At 49.0% G+C, this 22,793-nt stretch overlaps 1 protein-coding gene across 1 annotated transcript; it reads left to right on the top strand.

Moving 5' to 3' along the window:
* Positions 1 to 16,406: 16,406 nt before the first annotated feature.
* Tcf15 (transcription factor 15) lies at positions 16,407 to 21,970 on the top strand. Its single transcript, XM_051193645.1, has 2 exons — positions 16,407 to 17,015; positions 21,556 to 21,970. Exons 1-2 carry the CDS (start codon positions 16,503 to 16,505, stop codon positions 21,628 to 21,630), a joined length of 588 nt encoding a protein of 195 aa, XP_051049602.1. The 5' UTR covers positions 16,407 to 16,502; the 3' UTR covers positions 21,631 to 21,970.
* The last annotated feature ends 823 nt before the right edge of the window (positions 21,971 to 22,793 follow it).

The following is a 22,793-nucleotide window of genomic DNA, read 5'->3' as shown; positions in this document are numbered from 1 at the left end:
CCTCAAGCAAACTATAATAAATTATAAATAATATATCACCACAGAAATCCATGTACCACTGGATACTGGGTCAGATGTTTCATTGGTTTGCGGTGAGGACATGGACAAACAAACTGGCAAAGTGTCACATCAGTGTATCACTGCTCAGTCTTTTGTGTCTGTTGTGTGACTTTGTAAGAGTACATTTTTGTTTTCTAGAAAACAGGATGCGTGTGTTAACTTAGAGCTAGGCAAGCAACGGCTGGCCATTCAGCAAACACATGCACCAAGCAGAACAAAGGAATCTAAGGCCAGCTCACAGCAGTCCCTTTGTGAAGTTTCCTAGCCCTTCTGTGTCCTGACATTGTCAAGTAAAAGCCAATTGTGGATGTGTCCAATTGGTGCAACTCAAATTCAGTATGCATGGGTGACATCCTGAGTCCTTGTCACATGTGACTGAATCCCATTCTGACAACGACCCCTGAAGGAGCAAACTACACTTCCCTTTGTGTGGATGACACACAGAGGCTGAGTAGCTTGCCCAAAGTCAAATACCTAGAAGAGGTAATGCCCACAGATAATGGCCAATAGCTAGGCAGAAGATATAGGTGAGATTTCCAGAGAGAGAAAGGAAGAGGAGGAGGAATCTAGGCATGTAGGATGTACCAGGAGACCCAGAAAGGAAACAGGAGAAGAGAGGTAATACCAAGTGATAGAACATAGACTAATATGGGTAATTTAGGTTATAGGAGATATGGGCTGGAGAGATGGCTCAGAGGTAGAGAGCGCTGGCTGCTCTTCCAGAGGACTTGAGTTCAATTCCCAGCAAACACATGGTGTCTAACAACCATCTGTAGTGAGATCTTGTGCCCTCTTCTGACATTCAGGTGTACATGTGGATAGAGCACTGGTATACATTTTTTTAAAAAAAGGTTATAAGAGATAGTTAGGAATGAGCCTAAGCTATAGGCTGAGCTTTCCTAGTTAATAAGAAGTGTCCATGTCATTATTTGGGAGCTGGCTGGTGGGACTAAGAAAGACTTGTTACAAGTAGTAGCAGTGGTGATGGTGGTGATGGCAGTGGTGGTAGTGGTGGTGATGGTGATGATGGTGCTGGTGGTGGTGGTAATGATGGTGATGGCAGTGGTGGTGGTGGCAGTGGTGATGGTGATGGCGGTGGTGGTGATGGTGTGGTGATGGTGTTGTTGGTGGTGATGATGGTGGTGGTGTTAGTGATGGTGGTGTTGGTGATGATGGTGGTGGTGGTGGTGGTGGTGCTGCTGGTGGTGGTGGTAGTGGTAATTGTGTTGGTGATGGTGATGATGGTGGTGCTGGTGGTGGTGGTGGTAGTGATGGTGGTGCTGGTGGTGGTGGTGGTGGTGATGGTATTGTTGGTGGTGATGATGGTGGTGATGGTGGTGGTAGTGGTGGTAGTGGTCGTGGTAGTGGTAGTAGTGATGGTTGATGGTGCTGATGCTTGTTAGCAGCATGGTTTCTGGAATGAGACTCTCACAGATGGGCTCATTTATAATCCCCCATGAAAGTATTGGGGAGTCATCAAAACCTCACATAATCACACTCCCTGCTGTCACCTCAGCCACATGTGGCCTCATTAGCAGTTGAAACAGAGGAAGAGAGGAAGGCTCACAGAAAAGAGGACCCAACAAGGCAGCTTTTGGAGGTTATCACCCATGTCATTGTGGGTCTTTCTGTGATGCAGCCTCCAGAGTCACCTGTGTGGAAAGTAACCTGCACTCAAATGCACAACTCCTCTCCCCCCACCCCCACCATATACACACAACTAAAAGAAAAATAAATCTTTTGTTTTGCTTTGTTTAAGACAGGGTCTCACCATGTAACTCTAGCTGTTCTGGAACCCACTTTGTAAATCAGGCTGGCCTCGAACTCACAGAGCTCCTCCTGCCTCTGACTCCCAAGTACTGGGATTAATGGTATGAGCCACTACACCCTAAAATAAATCTTTAAAAGAAAGAGAAAACAGTTAAATGCAGACACTTGAGTTTTAAAAAGAAACTTAGTTCATGACAGATAATCACTGTTGAATCCTGTCTGCCCTGCTTTGTTCTGTTTATCTCTCCTTATATTGACAGTTGCTCCTGGGTTTCTGTATGAGATCATTTCAGATCCCTTGGGGTGGTTTAAATGAGACCCCCCCCCCCAATAAGTCTCAGGCATTTGAATACTTAGTCCTTAGTTGGTGGCTGTTGGGAAGGACTAAGGGTGTGGCCTTGCTGGAAGAAGAGTGTAGCTCACTGATGTGGGCCTCAGGCTTTCAAAGGACTCTTGCCATTCCCAGTGTGCTCTCAGCTTCCTGCTTGTGGTTTGAGATATGAGCTTCCAGCTGCTGCCCCACCCAGCCACCTCAGCGGCACCACCAAGAGACCAGACTCTGGCCCTCTGGAATCCAAATAAATCTTTTCTTCTGTAAGTTGCCTTTGTCATGCTGTTTTATAACAGAGACAGAAAAGCAACTAATACAATCCTCAAGTGAGACAAATTGCAAGGGTGTTCAAGTCCCTTACATAAAGTTACTTAGAGTTTGCATAGAACCTGGGCACATCCTCCCATCTGCTAGAGAAAGTACCAAGGCCTCCTGCTTGTCACCTGCTGGACAGGTGCTCCATCTGGTGACATCTGCAGCCCTTCCCATTTGCTTCAAGTCACCCCTGTATGACTCCTAGTCTCCACTGTAACAGAACTATGTGAACAGTTTCCATATTACATTGTTTAGGGAACAACAACAAGGAAACAAGCTTGTGCATGCTAAAGACAGAAGCAAATTTTTCTTGGAATATTTCTTATTTGCAGAAATTTAAGGAAAGCTGGCTGTATTGCTTCTTTTCATTATAATTTTTAGATTTATTTATGTGTATTAGTGTTTTGACTGTATGTACGTATGTATACATGTATATCATGTGTATTATGCACAGTTCAGAAGAGGGCGTCAGATTCCCCACAACAGTAGTTAGGGATGGCTGTGAGCTGTTGTGTAGGTGCTAGGAACTGAATCCAGGTCCTCTGCAAGAGCAGCAAATGCTCTTAATCACTGAGCCATCTCTCCAGTTCCACCATATTTCTTCCTAACCTAGCTCCCTTCCCATTTTCTGGGCCTCTGTGGACCTGCCCTGCAGAGAGCCGTATGAATTCTTAGGTATGTTTTGGTGGCATACAATGTCCTGCTGCATGTACTGTTGCTTTCTATGTTTTTAGTTTGTATGTATGCTCATGTTCACTTGGGCAATAGTGCACATGTATGTGCAGGTTATGGATGAATGCATACACTTGTTCCAATACTGCACGCCACTCATGTCCCAGGTGTGGGCTTGCTGGGTGCATGGAAGTAAGTTTCTGTGGCTATATTGAAATATATACAAATGCCCTTGTTCCCCCAGGGGCATATAAACTGAGGTTTCCAGTCCCCCTCTCCCAGAGGTCTCTCATAAACATCTGGCTCAACCCATCACTGTGACTCTTACTGTTAATTAAGTGGTATCTCCTGTTTGTTCTCTGGGCACCAAGAATTTTCTCTGTGGTTCCTATCCCTCAACAGGCTTCATGGTTGGTGGCCTGTGTGAAGATCCTTTCTGGGCTTAGTGCTCTGTGCCTCTGCCCAGTCACAGGTGCCCGGAGCCTCTCTGTTTATCAAGATTTTAATGTTCAGACTCTATAGCCTACCCTTCCATCAGCCCCATTTCTCCAAGAAGCAACAGAGACATGACACTCTGCTCCAGGCCGAGCACAGCTCTTCCCTGAGATCTGTCTGCCTCACTCCCTCAGCAACTCCCAGATGTTGCCATTATAAGACAACTAATTTACAACACAGGAAGGAGCCAGGCCAGCCTCATTGGGGCTTTGGACAGGGCTCTTGGGCAGTTGCCTGGAGATCCTGTTTATGGGCAAGGCTGGAGACATAGAGCAGGAAAGAGGGCAGCATGGGAGATGCCTGGGTATGCGGCTTCAAAGGCTTCCTGGCCTCTCCCATCCTCAGGGCCCTCCCTGTTGCCCCTTCCATGGAGTGCCCTTCAATCCTGGCCAGATCAGGCAAACCCAGCCTCTCACCAACCTCCCCACTGAGAGCAGAAAAGGCACCAGCATCCCTTGGGCTCCTGCAGTTCTTTTATTCAGGGGAGGGTAAGATATGAATAGGTGAAGATTTCCACCATGTATGGCTTCCTAGGATGATGCAGAGTCGAGAGAAGAAATAATAGATATGAAAGTGAAATGTACATGGCCTGATCTTTGCTTTCAGGGAACTTCTATAGCCTCCATGTCAGCAACATACTGCACAGTGAGGGAGTACAATGGGGGACCATGAACCAACTTGACTACAGGAATCCTCATAGGAGATGCAGGAAACAGTCCCCATGGCAGCAGTGACTACATAAAAGCTACCCCTAATCTCAGCATCTCAATATGACACCAATTTCATCAGCTCATGAGTTCAGGCTGGGTATAGCAGGGATGGAGCTGTCATGACCTTACAGGATCTTGGACCCCAAAGGCTGGATATGAGTCTACAGGTGACAGTTACAATTATCAGGGGTTGGAACCAGATGATTTAGCATACAAGACTAATGACAGGGGTACTCCATGAAGCCATGCCAGTGGCCTGGGCACCCTCAGAGCTCTGTACTCTTGAGAACTGGACAGCCCGGGAACCACCTCAAATGTCATATAGTTACTTCTCCTCCTTTGTATTGGTCAAAGGTAATAAAGACACCCAGAATCAAGAGGAGAGGACACAGACCCCCACGTACACTTCTCTAGGGACTGCACCTCCTTTTAAAAAGTATTTACTTATTCTTACTTTATGTATAGCAGTGTTTTGCCTGCATGTATATCTCTATGATAGTGTCAGATCTTAGAGTTACAGTTAGTTGTTAGTTCCCATGTGGGAACTGAACTGGTCCTCTGGAAGAGTAGTCAGCGCTCTTAACCTCTGAGCCATCTCTCCAGCCCTGGAAGACCACCTTCTAAACGTACCATAAAAACACTTTGCATCTTTGAGACAACTTGAAGGTGGCGGTGTGGGATGGTGCTGGAGGTATGGCATGGACTTAAAACTGTTTCTGCTCATAGCTCAGAGCCCAGTGGCCAAACCATAGTCCCATCTCAGGAGTGTAGGCAGCTCATCTGGTGAGCCAAGGCAGGCTTCTTGGAGGGGGTAAGCACAAGCTACATCATGAACGAAAATGTCCTTGGGAATAGAGACTAGGAGTCCACACACTATGAAATGGGAGACGGAAAGGTTAAGGTAAGGTAGGCCTTGGCACCTGCTGTCTGGGTTGGAATTCTACGTTGCTCTTTACAGTGGGTGACACGGGCCAGATCACCTCATCCATGTGCAATAGGGTGACTTTTGGATTGTCTTTCCAGGCGGGAAATGCCTGTGAGATGCCTGCTACACAGAAAGAGTACTTACTATTCTTGGCTCTGCACAGAGGACATGAGACAGAAACACTCATGGTTTAGAAGAGGGGCCTGAGCCACCACAGACCAGTGACCGGTAACAACTCCTCCATGTCCCAGATCACTTTAGAGCAGGTAAGGTAGGGGCCACTTCTTCCTCTTCCTCTGTCTCCTCAAGATCCAGGCCGGGAATTGGAACCTCAAAGATAACTCTGATATGTTCCCTGCCAGCTGTACCCCACCCCCAGCCTGGGCTCTCCACAGCCCCGTCAGCGGGAATTCCTCAGTCCAGCATGGAGTTCCGGTGAATTTTATGGGCCAGCCACAAGCAGACAAATGGAGAAGAAAAACATCCCCCTGGAGCCCACTTGCCTCTCAGAACCTGACTTCCGCTCAGCCGGAAGGATGCTGGGCTGTTTTAACCCTGTGTGGGAGGTGACCTCAGAGATGGATTCAAGGCCCTCCCTGCCCCCACCCTGAATTGACACTGGTCTTTCCCAAAGCTCATCCCCCCCCCCCCCCAGGGTTTGGCAAAGCTGTTTCAAAGGTCGGTGAGATGTCATAGAGGAAGCCTGACAACCTGAGTTTGATTCCTGGAATATACGTGGTGAGGGAGAGAACTGAGATGGCATGCATGTCCCAACCTCCCAATAAGCAAACAAATAAATAAAGATGTAAAGGCCCCAGGTCCCTATTTGTGATCCCAGCACATCTACTTATTGGGAAGTACAGTATGCCCGACTAGCAGCCAACTGTCCTATGAGAACTGGTCCAAGGCGAGTGTAGGATATGTGAGAGGCAGTGAGGTGGGCCAGCATGGGTTTGCACTATGCAGGAGTTAGGAGGTCATGCTGGGGCTGTCTGGTTGGAGAGATCTTAATCCTGGCCCTGCAGCCAGAGCTGCCTCTCTAAAACTGGCTACAGAGAGGGTGCCAGTGATGGACGGCAGCAGGGAGGGAGCCAGGCACACACACTTCTGGTATTGCCACTGTTGCTGTCCCTTTGGCTTCCTTCCTCAAAGCTGGCAGGGAGACCCCAGCACTCACATTTCATAAATGGCACAAACTCCCTTACTTGCCCCGTGTCCCACTTTCCCATTTAGCAAGCAGGACTTTGAGTACTGAGCATACTAAATTCCAGCCAGTCCCTACAGGTTCTGTGCAAGAGAAATTTGTCTGAACTCCACAACAACGCTAATGAGAGTGTGAATGGGGAGAGCAGGCATGGGGTGGTGATAACGTGAGTCACCTGAGCTTAGCGTTCAGCTTGTCGGTGTCTATTTCATACCACGCTTCCCAATCTGTTGTGCTTTGGGGTGGTGACTTTACTGTTTAAAATGGCCCTTTGTGTAGCACACATCGCATCTTGTCTAACATCCCTTACCTCAAAAAGATACGTGTGTTAAATCAGTTTTCTTCAAGTATGAGGCATGGTGTCACAGTGAACTCAAAGTGAGTGACTCAATGACTCAGCAAAGGCCCCCATCACCAAGGAACTGACTCTTGATGAAAATGTGACTCATGGGCTCGTGGGAGCCCAGCGTCATTGCTTCGGGGGAGATGCACATGTGTGCTTGTGTACCTGTGTGTGCAGTGGTTTCATGAGCGTTGCTTACATATGTAAGAGGCCATCTACCCAAGTACGGCAGCTTATGAATGGCTACACCACCACCTTTAGCTGTCAGGAGATGTGGGGATTCATGAGCCCCTCCCCACTCCATGATGGACTGTTGGTTGGCCCAATCTTGTACTTGTGTGTAGGTGATAACAGCTGCTGTGGATTCAAGAGTGCAATGGCAATGGCAGGCTCGGAAGATGTCAGTCTACAACATCCCTTGCCTCCTCTGACTCTTGACATTCTTTCTGCCGCCTCTCTTCCATGGTGTTCCCTGGGCTTCAGAGGGCAGACCCAAGAGCCTCATAGGCAGAGTGCAGGTGTCATGTTTTTAAGTTACTACAGCTGCCACCAGCTGGAACCCTGGGTGAGCTCCCTAACACCCCAAGACCAAATCCTAATCTGGAGAATGGTGGTGATTGCCACACCCAGGTTCCAGAATGTTGTAACACACAATGTACCACAGTGAGTTCAGTGCCTGGTGCAGCCTGCTACAATTGGTAATGGAACTGTTCATTATAACACCTGAATATATTGGTAATGCTTGCTTTTTTCTACAGAAGCCTTGTTGTGAATATTCCTTTGCAGTGTGTGAAGATATGTCACTGTGATTAGTTTAATAAAAAGACAAACATCCAATAACTAGGCAGGATTTCCAGGCACAGAGGACACTGGGAAGAAGGGTGGAGAGAAGCCAGCCAGATGGGACACGAACTGGACACACAAAATGGGATAGAGGTAAAAAGCCATGTGGTAGAACATAGATGAACAAAACTATGGGTTAATTTCAGTTATAAGAGCTAGTTAGAACAGGCCAAAACTATTGGCTGAGCTTTAGTAATTTATAAGGCATCTCCATGTGGTTATTTGGGAGCTGGCTAGTGGGGCAGAAAAGAAATCCAACTACACCTGGTTCACCAAATAGGAACTTTTACTTTTTTGTGTGAAACTGGAGACTACTGTGGCTATTTAAAGAATCAACAGAGGCCCAACTTCTCCATCCTTGGCATGGGACTTCTGTTCTCCCAGCCTCAAGCTGGCTGCCGTGTCTCCAGGAATTCATCTCTGTTACAGGCAGGAAGAAAGGAAGGGTAAAAGCCAAAAGCCAGGAGCCTTCTCAGGAGACCCTAGTCTCTGCCATTTCATTTGGGGTAAGTGGCCCTCCCTAGGAATCTCTCTCCTCATCTCACTGGCCACACCACCACTCCCTAGCTGGGGAGTAGGCTGACAAGGGGAGTATTTCCAGCTAGGCTGACTGTCACCCTGGACACACTGGGGTTCTGTTGAAGAGGTGTGACTAAGATGAGGCTCAGCTCAGCATCAGGGTGCCCCACCTGACCACAGCCCACAGACATACCTTTCCTGCCAGACTACCATGGACCACTTGGGGTAGACTGAAATGCTTCTGTATCATTAAGCACCCTCATCTAATATAAACAACTAAATTGCACTCAGACCACTTCTCCCAGGAAGCCTTCCCAGATTTCACTGGGTCTTAAATCTCACCCATGTAAGCTTGCATTTCTATGACAAAATACCTGGAATAAACAACTGTGAAGGATGATGGATTTATTTGGACTCTGGGTTTTGGAGGTTTCTGCCTGTCTATGCCTACTGAATCTATCTTATTTATTTATGTATTTATTTATGTATTTATTTATTTGACCTATGATTGATGAGAGATGTCATTCTGTAAGTATGTTTCTCTTATTGGTTAATTAATAAAGCACTGTTCACTGTTGGCCAATAGGAAAGCAAGATAGGCAGGACTAGGAGACAAGGAGGAGAGAGGAAGTGATAGAGAGGAGAGCCAAGATGGAAGCCGGAGAGAGCAGACGCCAGCCCTCTCTCCGGTAAGATGAGACCATGTGGAAGTACTTAGGATAATAGAAATGGGTTAATATTTAAGACAGAGCTAGCTGATAAGAAACTAGTAACTGGCCAACAGAATTACATCTAATACAGAGTCTCGGTGTGTTATTTGGGGCTGGCGTAGCGGTGGGATCGCGCTACAGGGAAAAACCTTACTCATAACATATGATGAAGGTGAAACATTGTGGCCAGCCAGAATTGCTCATTTCATGGCAGCCAAGAAGCACAGAAAAACCAGAAAGAACAGCGTCATGCAACATCCTTTTAGGCATACTTGAAGTTACCCACGTCCTCCAATCTGGCCTCACCTTTGGTTTCTATGTCCTTCCCAACAATGCCATTAAGTTACAGATATGTCAAAGGAGTCGGAGTCCTCATTAGCCAACCATTTTCCCCAAGGCCACTAGTTGGCAAAAAAAAGTCTTTATATGGGAAACTTTAGGGTACACTGAAACTGTAACCCTCTCTGAAATCCTCCTGCCCAAACTGGAAAACCCTAGACAAGTACTGTACCATTGAGCTGACCCCTTGACTTCTCATACCATCTTGGTGCCTCCATCTCATTTGTAACTGGTGTCAAGGCCAACTCCAGCTAACTAGATTGAACCATTTGGTGCTTCCTTTTCCTGTATAGTCTTTAGTAACAGCCTGACATTTCCCATGGTGGCACCAGCCTTCTGACTATTCCCATGAAGTTTTTTTTTTTTTTTGGTGGAGGATGGGGGATGGGAGTTACGACAGGGTTTCTCTGTGTAGCTTTGGAGCCTGTCCTGGAACTTGCTCTGAAGACCAGGCTGGCCTGGAACTCATGGAGTTCCTCCTGCCTCTGCCTCCCAAGTGCTGGGATTAAAAACATAAACCACCACCTCCCAGCTATTCCTGTAAAGTTCTATTCTGTCCACAAACTTGCATCTTATGCAGGACAAAATCAAATCATTACAGATGATGATCAGGCCCACTGTCCCTGGAACAGAGCCTGTGAGCATCTGAGCTTGAATTGCCTGTCCCCTCTGTGAACAACATACTGATGATAGTTCTAGTTACTCTTAAATATATAGCCCTGCAAACTACATGGCCTCCTGGTTCTCTAGTCTACTCACTTGGAAGATGACATGTTAATATTCAGCTCACAAGGCCACTCTGAGGAATGAAGGAGGGAACACGTCATTGCTAAGGAGAGTGCTTGGCATGTAGCAAGTTCTTCACAATATTATCTAAGGTCTGAGGATATGGCTCAGCTGGTAGAATGCTTGTCTGAAATGCATGATCCCCAGTACTGTATGTACTGGGTGCAGTGGTATATGTCTGTAATCTTGGCTCTTGGATAATGGAGGCAGGAGGATCAGAAGTTCAAGGTCACCTTGGCTACATAGAAAATTCAAGGCCAACTTTGGCTATATTAAACTATATCACATATATATGTTATTCCAATATACAAAGCAAGAGAAGATCGCTTCCTGTCCAGATTCTTCATTTGTTCGCTTTCTGACTGTGTGACTTTAAGGAAACCCCTTGTTGGGACTAAATAATTCACCAAGAGTTACTGGATGTCTGTCTGTTGCAAACAAACAGTGTATTAATAACTCACATAACCCTCACAACCACAAGGTAGCTTCAGTGAGGTCCCTATTCGACAGGTGGAAAAACAGATGCAGATTTCTTTCTTTCTTTTTTCTTTTTCTTTCCTAGAGCTTGAGTGCTGGGATTAAAGGCATGCACCATCACTGTTCGGCTTCAAGATGCAGATTTCTGAGCTCACACAGTGGTATGTGACAGTGACAACAGTGAACTTGACTGTATGATACTACATCATCTCAGGAGTGGGCATCTCTTCTGGCTGGCTGCACAATCCACAATCCAATCCATTCTTGCTTTCTTCTTTACTAATAGCAACCCAGTACTCAGTTGCATGTGTGGTTCCCAGCAGGAAAGACTATTTTCATCCAAGTTTAGTCAAACCACAAGATTAGGCTAGTGGCATGTGAGCAAAAATGAGGTTTGTAAATCCCAGGCAAATGTCCTCAAAGGGTAGGGCATCCTCCACCTTTGGCCCTTTGCTACCTCTGCCCCTGCCTCATACATACACCCTAGTTGACATGCAGACAGCATGGATTCAGCAGTCATTCTGGCCCATTAAGCAACTTAGGGAGTGGAAGTCACATAAAATAGAGCAGAGAGGCAGCAACATGGCCTGCTTTATTGACTGAGCACTACAGAGGAAAACACCTTAAACCCACAGCCTCTAGCACCAATTGTTTTCCATGTGTGACTGGGCCTGGCCAGTGGCCAGGTTGTGGTAGTTACAAAACTGCCAGGCTGGTGCTGCTATACTCTGTGATAGCTAAATAGATTACTGTTATTAATTCTTTCTCCTCCTAGCCTTTGTTGATTATTTTCATTGTTTTTTTAGGAATTCTGCAACTAAGGACTTCAGGATCCAGGTTGGGGAGATGACTCAGTTGATGAGAAGCTGTGTGTGATTTCCCCAAACCCACATTTAAAAGGCTAGATGAAGGTCTGGAAATTGGCTCATCAGTTAAGAGCACCAGCTGTAGTGGTAGCACAGCTTTAATCCCAGCCCTAGGCAGGCAGAGGCAGGTGGATCTCTATGAGTTTGAGGCCACCCTGGTTTCCAAAGTGAATTCCAGGACAGCCAGAACTATTATACAGAGAAACTCTGTCTTGCAAAACAAAACAAAAACAAGAAACAAACAAAAACTCAGAGCACTGGCTGCCCTAGCAGAGGACCTGGGTTTGATTTCTAGCACTCACAATCACCTGTAACTCCATTCCCAGGGTATCCGATGCCCTCTTCTAGCCTCTGAAAGTGCCAGGTATATATGTGATACAGACATACATGCAGACAAAACACTCATACCTATAAAGTTAAAATAAAAAGTTGAGTGTGATGGCACACTTGAAATCTCAGTGGCGAAAACAAAGAAGATCTCAGGGCAATCAAGCTGATGGTCAAGATGAACCACCACAGCAACCATGTAGGTTGGAATTTGTAGCCTCTTCATTCATTAGTTTATTCATTCATGTGCTCATTATTGCTCACAATGTGCCAGGCTCCAGCCTGGAGTTCTGTCATGCATTCCCTTCCTTGACAATGCACCATCTGCTGAGGAAGAAGCCAGAGATGGAGGACAAGCCTGTCTGGCACCCATTTCTCTCTCATGAGGAAGTCGGGTAATGCTAAGAGCCAGGAGTGAAGAGGACCCCACATTTTGCTGAGGGGTATGTGGATTGAGGCTGGCATTACATGATGAAGTCGTGGTCCTGAGGTTGTGGGCCCTTTTATGCCCCCAGCCATGCTGCCCTGGAGTGAACAGCCCAGAATCACACACAGGAACACAGTCACACATAAATATGTATAATAAACACATGTACATAAGCACATATATACACTTATGCACATAAGTACACACGAATACATTCATGTGCACACACACTCACACACACATAGGAGTCACTGAGCCATGTGCCAGAAGTTCACTTCCCTTTGCTTCAGGAGAAGCCAGGGGAAGCCAGGATCTACCACTAAGGATGGAGGCCTGGTGATGAATGCTCAACACACATGCCAAGTAGTAATGGACATGTGTGAGACTCTGCACACAGAACAGTGGCAAGGAAATAAAATCAAACAAAAGGAAATCCTCCAAGAAGTTGGTCTATGGAAAGAAACATCTGCAGTTTGACCCACTCACACAATCAGCACCATAAGTAATTAATAAGGACACATATGAATCCAGAACACACTTCAAAAATATTATGTGGGGCTCAGTGGATTATATTAAAACAGAAAGGAAACAAAGTTTGGAGTGGGTGAAGTGGATCTGTAGGAATTTGGAGAAGATGGAGAGTGCTTAGGCTCAAAAAACATTGGATGCATGTATGAAAGTCTAAAATAAATATATATGTGGTTTATTCTAGAACTCAAGCTGTAGACTAGGCTGGCCTTGAACTCAGAGATCTGCCTGCTCCTACTTCCCAAGTTCTAGAATTAAAGGTGTGCATCCCCACCACCTGGAAAAACATATTTAATAAAAATAGTCAAGTGGGCATTTAGGTGGGGATCGGAATGAAGAAAGGGAACTCATGAAGGACCAGAAGATACTGCACCAGGGTTGAGGTGGAGCCGCAAATCGGACTACAAAGAGAAGCTACACTAGGTCCAGACATAGGTCTGGTCCTATCCAGTGAGACAGAGAGACAGGCCCTCTCTCTGTCAAGAAGGATAGTAGGACAAAGGCCCAGAGGCTACATAGTTTGTGCCTCTGAACAAATGCAAGAGCTTCCATGGCTTAGAAAGCCAGGCTATGCTCAAGAAGGGAGATGGGCCAGCTGCTGATCCACTGGCCTGGAATCTTCTCTCTCTTGCTGAGTGTCCTCCAGTCAGCCCTCACATCCACTGGCCTGCCTCAGATGCCAGGTCATTTGGAAGGAGGAATCTGGAGTCAGACCAACCTGAGCTCCTGCTCTGTCTGGCTAGTTGAGCACAGGCAAGTCACCTATTTGTCCTTGATGAACTTCAGTTTCTCTGTTTATAAAATGGGAAGAGTGAGGCAGCAATGGGTTGAAAGTATAATGAACAACATCTGTAAAGTCTCTCTCCTATGGAGGTTTTATTACAGTAGAGACATTCTCCCAATGTGTTTACAGCTGCATCCCCAGCTTCCCAAACTGCCAAATACTTATAAATGCTGTGCCAGTGTCTTCCCATTGCTATGATAAAAATACCCTATGAAGGCAAATTAAGGGGGCAGCTTACAGTTCAAGGTAACTGGCCATCACGGCAGGGGAGCTTGAACAGCCAATCACATTGTATCCATAGTAAAGAAGCAGAGAGCAGGGGATGGACACATGCTTGCTAGTCTTCAGCTCCCTCCTTTTCATTGGTCCAGGGCCCAGCCTGTCAAGTTGAGAATCAACACCAGTCATCAGTCACTCAGTATCCGTAGACTATGATTTCCATAGCATTAGACAATCAGACAGCCAGGAAGGGTTGGGCTACAGGCAGGTGAGAGGGACAGTCACTGCTCTAGCCCTGGAAGTCAGAAAAGGCCTCTGACAGAGATGAGATTGCGGGGAAATGAGGGGATCACCTGCAGGTATGTCTGGAGACAGTGGAATTCCCAGAAGTGGGCTCTGGAATAGAGAAGCCAGTGTGGCTGGAGCAGAGTAGAGGACTGGAAGGAGCTGAGGCTCTCACATAGATGGGCCAAGAGTACAGCAGCAGTTCTGGCGCACTCCTGGTGACAAGTCTTTGAAGAGCAGACACCACTTGATCAGTCTAAGCCATGGGCAAAAATAATACAAACTCACTTCCGGTATTTAGCTCTTGCTGAATGCCAGGCCCTGATTTCTTGGCATAGGATCTAGGGACTGTCACTAGCCCTAAGAATGGGAGATATCCTTAACTCCATTTTATAGAGCAACACAGATTAGACCCCAAGAAGCCGCTGGCCTTGAACTGAAGCCAGATTTCTTTGATGCCAGACCCTGGCTGGCTCTGACCATATTGTCCTGAAATTCTTTTGTTTACAAGTCTCTTTCCTCTGCTGCAGCCAGCCACTCAGTCTCATTCATGGTTTTATTTTACTTCCAAGGTCCCTTGTGTCCAAACCTGCCCAAAGAGCAACTGAATGAATGAGCCTTCAGAGGCGGGGCCCTCCTGCCTCTCAGGCATCTCCAGTTTGGGTCTGGAGTTGGGAGGGGGCTGGACAGGAATTCCAAGCCTCCAGAGGGTCAGGAGCAGAGGGGAGGGGGAAACCAGGAGAAAGCGAAAGTGAAGGGAGCAGGGAGCCCCTGCGAGGAGGCGCGGACAGGGGAGGAAATCTCCCGGTCAGTAATAATTCATGGTCTCAGGAAGCAGCCGCGGCTGGAGCGCGCAGGAGCTGCGTACGCGACTGGCCCTATGGGGAGGGGCCCGAGGAGGCGCCTCAATAAAGCCCAGCCTGGCTGGGTCACGGTCAAATGGTATGGGGGTGGGGAGCCAGGTGTGGGGGACAGACTATCCCTACAGACCTTGGGCTCTGAAGACTTAAGGATTTCCTGTCCCAGCGGCTCTGTCCTGGTCCTCTTCTGGGCTAGATCAGGGGCTGGAGAAACACAGCCCTTGGAGCTGGAAGGGGTGTTCCAAAAAACCAAGAAGCTCCTACATGCCTTTTGCTCTGGGCAGTTCTAGTCACCATTTGAGAGGAAAGGAACAATATTTTCAAGGCTAAGTGGATGCTGATTTTACCAGTTCTGGGATGGCACTAAGAAGCTGATATGTGTGACATGAGGACCGGAGTGGCTGGCCATCCTCTGCTCAGTTATTCTTCCCAGGTCCTCCAGAAATTTCTGGAAGAAGTGAGAGAGGCAGCGCCGAATGAAGCCTGTGGGGGATTCTGAGAGTAGTGAAGCCAGATCTGCACCATGGGCACTGACCTACAACTTTAGCTGATACAAAACTGCCCTGTGGGCTCCACCAGGCTCCAGGGTCTGAGAAACAAAGTTAATCTTGTTCTGAACTTCATCTTCCAACTAAAACCACATCTGACATATAGTAGAGCCCCGCCAAATAGTTAAGTGAATGAATGAGACTTGGGTGTTTGTTTTGCTGGGAAGAGGTGTCTTAAGTTAGGATTCCTATTGCTGAGATGAAATATCATGACCAAAGAGCAAGCTGGGGAGGAAAGGGTTTACTTGGCTTACACTTCAGCATTGCTGTTCATCACTCAGAGAAGTCAGGACAGGAGTTCAAACAGGGCAGGATCCCAGAGGCAGGAGCTGATGCAGAAGCCATGGAGGAGTGCTGCTTGCTTAGGCTTGCTTTCCATGGCTTGCTCAACTCACCTTATAGAACCCAGGACCAGCAGCCCAGGGATGGCACCACCCTCCACAGCTGGGCCCTCCCCCATTGATCACTGATTGAGAAAATGCCTTATAGCTGAATGGAAGCATTCCCTCAGCTGAGGATCCTTCCTCTCTGATGACTCTAGCTTGTGTCTAAGTTGACACACAAAACCAGCCAGCGCAGGGGAAAAGAAAAAAAGTTTGTCAGCTAGAGGGGTGACTTCGCTCCCATCTGACAGCTCCAGCATTACAGTGCACGCTGGTGAGGTCATATAAAATGCAGTCTCCTGGGCCACACTTGTAGCTGCTAAATAGAAAGAACAGTCTAGTCTGAGAAGCTTAGTCCAAAGCCCCTGGCCGCGGTTCTGATCTACACTGGAAGTTGCTAGGACACTGGATTCTTCTGAGCATGGGGATATTCTCACAAAGGGGAGGAGGAAACAGGACATGCTAACAGGGACCTGACAGTCGCCTCCTAGAAGTCTGGATCTGAACGTCTGTCCAGCTCAAGCCCAGAGCCTTCAGGGAGGGTCAAGAGCTCGGGGACACTTTCAACTTGGGGGGGGGGTACACAGAAGCAGGCGCGTCGTCATTGGCCGGGGCGGGGCGGGGGCGTCCTATTGGCCCCGCCGGGACCGCCTCGTGATTGGCTCCTCCCCCGGCTATAAGGCAGCGGCCGGCCGGTCGGTGGAAGCGCGCGGGAGCGCACGGCGGGGGCGTCGGCTCGGAGAAGCAAGCGAGCGGAGGCCGGTGGCCGGGCGCCCATGGCGTTCGCGCTGCTGCGCCCGGTCGGCGCGCACGTGCTGTACCCGGACGTGCGGCTGCTGAGCGAGGACGAGGAGAACCGCAGCGAGAGCGACGCGTCGGACCAATCGTTCGGGTGCTGCGAAGGGCTGGAGGCAGCGCGGCGCGGCCCAGGTCCCGGGGGCGGGCGGCGGGCAAGCAGCGGCGCGGGTCCGGTGGTGGTGGTGCGGCAGCGACAGGCGGCCAACGCTCGCGAGCGGGACCGCACGCAGAGCGTGAACACGGCCTTCACCGCCCTGCGCACACTCATTCCCACCGAGCCGGTGGACCGAAAGCTGTCCAAGATCGAGACGCTGCGTCTGGCGTCCAGCTACATCGCGCACCTGGCCAACGTGCTGCTGCAGGGCGACGCAGCGGACGACGGGCAGCCGTGTTTCCGCGCGGCGGGCGGTGGCAAGAGCGCGGTCCCCGCCGCCGAAGGCCGTCAGCCGCGCTCCATCTGCACCTTCTGTCTCAGCAACCAGCGCAAAGGGGTGAGTGGACGGCACGTCTGCTGCAACTGGACCGTCAGGGTTGGGGGCGGGGGGGGTGTGAACTTCCCAGGAGTCAGGGACACCTTCCCCCTTGGAAGTGACCTCGTAACAGCAGCGGGGCCAGTGTCTCGTGCCCTAAGATTAAAGTGGAGCAGTCTCTTGCTTAACCCCCAAACAGAGTGTAGAGGGGAGCTGGGAAAGCTCCGGTCTGACTAAATTGCGCCTTTAATGGTCAGCCCCACACTCTGGGACCTTCTTTGCCTGATGCTCGCACTTCTGGGCAGGTAGCTGGTTGTCCCCTCAGTTATCCCTGAGGCGCTTCAGATAAAGGCACTGTTATAGGAAGCTTGCTTACTAGGTAGGTATCACTCTGAGCTAACATCATCCCTAGTAAATTGTTCCAGGTCCTAAGACCTGACTGACTCAACAGCAGGAGACTGAAAAGAAAATGGGAACATATACTTCTACTCCAGAGCCTAAGGTCCTCAACATGTGTGCAGCAAGGGGTCCTTGAAGGATATAGGAGGGAGCACTATTGTCTGCTTATGTCTAAGTTGAGACTGGCTGGGCACTGGAGAGCAGCAGAAGTCTCTGAGGCCCTCTTAGCTGTAACCGAGTCCTGGTTGGTCCCCAGGCTCTCAACCCTTTCACAGCCTGGGCTTGTCTTACATCGAGGAAGCCTGCCTGAGTTAGGTCACCAGCTACTGTTTACATCTGGAGAAACTGAGGCTCAGAGAATCCTGCCTTACTTTCCATGGCCAGTGAGAAGGATCATGGATTGTATTCATTCTCCCCGAATACAATGCTCAGCACACTGGTTCTCATAGCTCTACCCTGGCAAAGCCCTCGGTGGCCTAGCCTCAGACCAGCCCTCTGGCTCAAACTCCCACTTCCTTCCCAGCCCTCAGATATCTCAGTTTCTCTGATCTGAGTGAGTTCTCTTAACCTCTAACTGGTACCCTTTTGAGGGTTCCTGCCAGTGTCCTAGACTGGGGAGGAAGGTCAGAGCTGGGCCTTTAGGTGAGCATCTGGGATGGAAAGGCTAGCTGGGCCCAGCACAGTACTCCTTATAGCCTGTCACAGGTTCATCCAGGTCAGCTTCCGTCTGAGAATGCACCCAGACAAGCAGATGTGGTCCCTACCTGCCAGGGGCAGGATGGAAGATGACAAGGATAATATGAGATGATGTGTGGAAACAGAGATACACACATGGATAAAGGGTGGTAAAAGGGTGTTTTAGAGCATGTATGGTAGGACCTGGCGTTTGCAGTCATGGTCTAGAGAAGTGGTTCTCCAACAAACATCGCAACCCTTTAATACAGTTCCTCATGTTGTGGTGACCCCCCCCCACCATAAAATTATTTCATTGCTACTTTGTAACTGTAATCTTGCTACTGTTATGAATTACAATGTAAATATTTGATTGCAGGATATCTGATACACCACCCCTGTGAAAGGGTCATTGCCGCCCTCCAAGGGGTCATGACCCACAGTTAGAAAATCCTGCTCTAGAGAAAGAAGTAGGAAGATATTAAAGGCAGAGGTGGACCACCACAGTGACAGGAGTCTTCATAGTGCACATTTGTGCTCAGCACTCTTCATTTAGGTCCCTTAACGGACAGAGAAGGAGCCCTATGGCCATGCCCGCCTGCTTGGACAGGCTGCCTTGCCCAAGGTGCACTGTGGTGATAGAGCAGGATTGGCACTCTGGGCTGGCTAACTGGAAAGTGGAAGGGTGACAGCAGGAGGGCCCTGTGCCTGCAGAGAAGGCACATCTGACTGCCACAGCAGTCAGAATGGGGGCTCCTTTGTAACAGTGGGGACTGTGGTTCACAGTGCCTGGCCTAGGCCTGACTGCTGCCTTGGGATCTGTCTGTGGGATCAAGAACCCAACCAAATTTGGTTGTAGAAACCACACTCAGCCACATAGGCTCCTCTGGGAATAGGCCAGAGGGGTGATCCTGGCCCGTGCTAGCCCCTCTAGGACTTGTCTGGAAGATGCTAGATGTTTTGGGGAGCACCTGCACACTTCTGAGCTCTGAGGTCAAGATGCTCCAAGGTCCCAGACCCCACTCTTTTCTAAGCCACTTCTTCCCCTCTGATCCTGGATGGTCTGGGGTTAGGGTTGCCATGGACGCAGTCCTCTACAGTTAGATGAGCTCAGGTTGTATCTGTGGAAACAGTATCCAGTGGAAAGGGTTCTTGTCTCTGTCTTGTTTTCCCTCTGTCACCTGGGAGTAGAACTGGATAGGATCCTTTTGTGAAGCGATTCCCAATTGTTGGTGTGCCCAGCTCCATAGCAGAGGGTTGACAAAGTGTCAGGAGGTGCCATTGGAAGATGCTGATTATCATATTCTGAATGTTTGTTGACCTCTTTCTGTGTTCTTCAAGTTGTACTGAGCTCTTCTCAGTGAGTGGGGTGGTTCACACTGTAACCCCAACTACCCAGAAGGCTGAGGTAGAAGACCCCAGGTGTAAGGCCCGAAGGCCTTGTCTTTTGAGACCCTGTCTCAAAAAGTAAATGCAAGACTGGACCTACAGCTCAGCAACAGAACTCTTACCTGCCACAAAAGAGGCCTTGGATTCCATCCCCAGTATCACACACAAAGAGAGCTTTACTGTTAGTGTGCGACACCTGTGCGAGCTTGTTTATTCTGTAAAGTACCCCCGTGCTACAGGGGAGGAAACTGAGGCTCCATCTAGCAGGGAGTCCATGATAGAGCAGGAGTGTCTCACTCTGGACCTGGTTAAACCTTCTTGGGGTTCTTGGCAGTGGACACAGCTGTATTCCCATTCCACTGCACCTGGGGGCAGGGTGTCCATTCCACAGATGAAGAGGTGAACTGTCTCAGCATTCCCACGGAACCCAGTTCTCTGAATAACCTCCAGACTCAGGGTGGAGGGTGGTGTTCCTTGTCTCTGAGGACCTAAGAGTGAAGTGGGGGGAGGGTTCTGTCCCCTAGCCTCCCCTCTCCCTGCCCCGTCCACCCTTCTCAGCTTTTCCTGCCAGAGTCTGTCTGAGAAGCCCAAGCCCCAGGCTCTGCTGGGACCATAGCCTCAGCCCTCAAAATAGCCCTGCCTGCAAATGAACATACTGTCCCTGGGCCCAGAGAGCCTCCAGGGAGGCTGGGCTCACATCTGGATGGATCTGCCCCAACCTGGGCTGGGGCAGAGGCAGAGCTCCCAGATGGTCCACTGGGTCTCTGGATGAACTGAGGTCACCGCCAGCTCAGCCACTCCCAGCCAGCTGAGCACTTACTGTGATACTCCATTCTATATGGGGCCTAGAAGTGGGGTGGCTTTGACAGGCAGAGAGGTTCTCCCCAGCTCCTACTAAACAGCTGGTGTCTCTGGGCCAGTTACTCAACACCAGAACCCTCAAAAGAGCAAATGCTAGTGTGGGCATGGTGGCACAGGCTGGTGACCCCAGCACACTCAGACAAAGAAAGGCTGAAACTGGAGGGTAGTGGCAGGGCTGTGAGCTATCTTACTCACCGTGAGGGTCTAACCTATGGCCAACCTGAGCATATTTGTGAGAGGGGTAAGGCTTCAGGGGCTGCTACCTTTAGCTTGAAGCAGCACTGATTGGTACCTGCAGGGCTCCAGCTGCAGGCTGGAAGAATACCCTTCCCTGATAACTTCCTGGACTCCAAGCCTGACAAGGAAGCAAAGGTAAACCTTGCCTCCCTCCTTTACTCCAGGGAAATGACCCAAATAGCAACAAGTGGGAAGCAACTTCATTCATAGAGAAGGCTTCCTGCATGGGGGAGACCCTAAGTGCGGGCAAGGAGACCAAAATTCTTTCTTATTTTGAGGGTGGCCTACATAGTGGTGTGCCCACACCCACACTCACCCCTATTTCACCGTCAGGCAGTACCTGGACCTGCCAGGAGGCTTCCCATGCCCCTTAATGTAAAATATGCTTTACAGTGTGTGAAAATCGTATGGCCTTGGAATGTAGCTCTGTGGTAGAAAATATACTTAGCATGTGCAGGGTTCTGAGTTCAATCCCTAGCACCCCTGCCCAAAACTTATAGGTGTTGTCTGTTATACGCATGTATTCAATCCAGGGCTTTTGTTCTTGTGTTTTGAGACAGGGTCTCATTATGCAGCTCTGTCTGGTTTGGAACTCACTATGTAGATCAGGCTGGCCTCAAACTCATGGGCAAGCCTCCATGCCTCTGGGATTCCAGGCATATGCCAGCACACCCAGTATGTATTAGATTTCTTAAGGCAAAAAGATCTTCAGGTGGGAAAGGAATGGATAACATAAAACTGTTGTGAAGGAATGGTTCTCTGACATCCCCTCTGGGGAGGGGCACCCTTTAGCAACGGCTCACACACGTACTTCCCTCCACAAGTAGCATTTGCTCCTGCTGTTGTCCCTAAACAATGTCACCCCATGATGCTTCCCATCAGCGCAAAGTCTCAAGTCTGGTCTGCCTTTTCAACAGAGAACTTATTGTGTGGCTGAATATTCTGTTGCTGGGCACATATTCTGTTCCCAACTCATTCCCCAACACCTCTTTCTTTCCTGCAGGGTAGCCGCCGTGACCTGGGGGGCAGCTGCTTGAAAGTGAGGGGTGTAGCCCCCCTCAGAGGGCCTCGGCGATGAGCCTGGGTGCCTGCAGTGTTTGCTTCAAGAAGGACTCCAGAGAAAGACTAGGAGCCAGCACCTCACTGGACAGGGGAGAAGATTCCAGAAGCCCAAACCACTCCTGCTTTGTGTAGGGACCAGAGGACAAAGGCCTGGACACAGGGCCCACCCTGGAGAGCAATGAGGACCCATCTAGCCATCCAGGCCTAGCTGGCCAGGGACAAGGCAGAAAGTTCAGAAAACCAAAGACTATTTTTGAAAGTGTGTGTGTGTGTGTGTGTGTGTGTGTGTGTGTGTGTGTGTAAATGTGATATGTGAGAGATTTTGGTGGGTTAAAATAAAGGTATTTTTAAATAAATGATGTGAATTCTCGATAAGTAAGGGGAGGGATATGGACAATGGGACTTGGAGCCAGACCCCTCTCCAGGACTGAAGGTTGTCACAGCTGTGGCAAAGCCTCCCCATGGACAGGAAGCTATAGGCAGACCCTCCTCACAGCCTTCCCTTGGTTTGCTGTTATGAACACCGTTGGGTAGTGACCAAAGACATCCACATTATATTTATTTTTGAGTAAGGAAGAAATAAAACTGTAGTTCAAATTCAAAAGCTACTGGAGGGCATGTGATGAGAGCCTAGTTCCGACAGTGCCTCCTTGAGGCTGCCTGTCACAATTTTTTTGTGATGTCCCCTTGCCACTCAGTGGAGCTTGCTGCTGTCTGGAGTCACTTTGGAAATCGCTGCACTCTTTTGCTAGCTGCCTATGCTGCCTTCTGTGAGTGTGTCTCAGTGTGACACACATCGCCACCCAGCCTACATGGTTTACCTCAAGTGCCAAAGGCAGACTCTTAGTTTTGGGAGACTGGTATATGACAGGTGACATCCTCAGGTCCTTCTGCTTTTAAAACCAAAAGTTGGGGCCACTGAGATGGCTCAACCAGTAAAAACCCTTGCCACTAAGCTTGACAACCTTTGAAACCCACATAGTGGAAGGAGAGAACAGACTAGACTCCCACAAGTTGTCCTCTAACCTCCACACGTGCCCCCCCCCCACACACACACATACACCCAGAATAGAATGTAGCAAAAGGGAGGGGCAAGGCAATCTTTCCCGTCTGGGTGGTGGGCCAGCAGCCCTGGGAAATGGTAGCCATGTTTCCATTGTGCAGATTCATCCAAGAATA

This window comes from Phodopus roborovskii, unplaced genomic scaffold (genome assembly GCF_943737965.1).
Source record: "Phodopus roborovskii unplaced genomic scaffold, PHOROB, whole genome shotgun sequence".
Lineage (NCBI taxonomy): Eukaryota > Metazoa > Chordata > Mammalia > Rodentia > Cricetidae > Phodopus > Phodopus roborovskii.
This window is presented reverse-complemented; position numbering and strand designations above follow the sequence as displayed.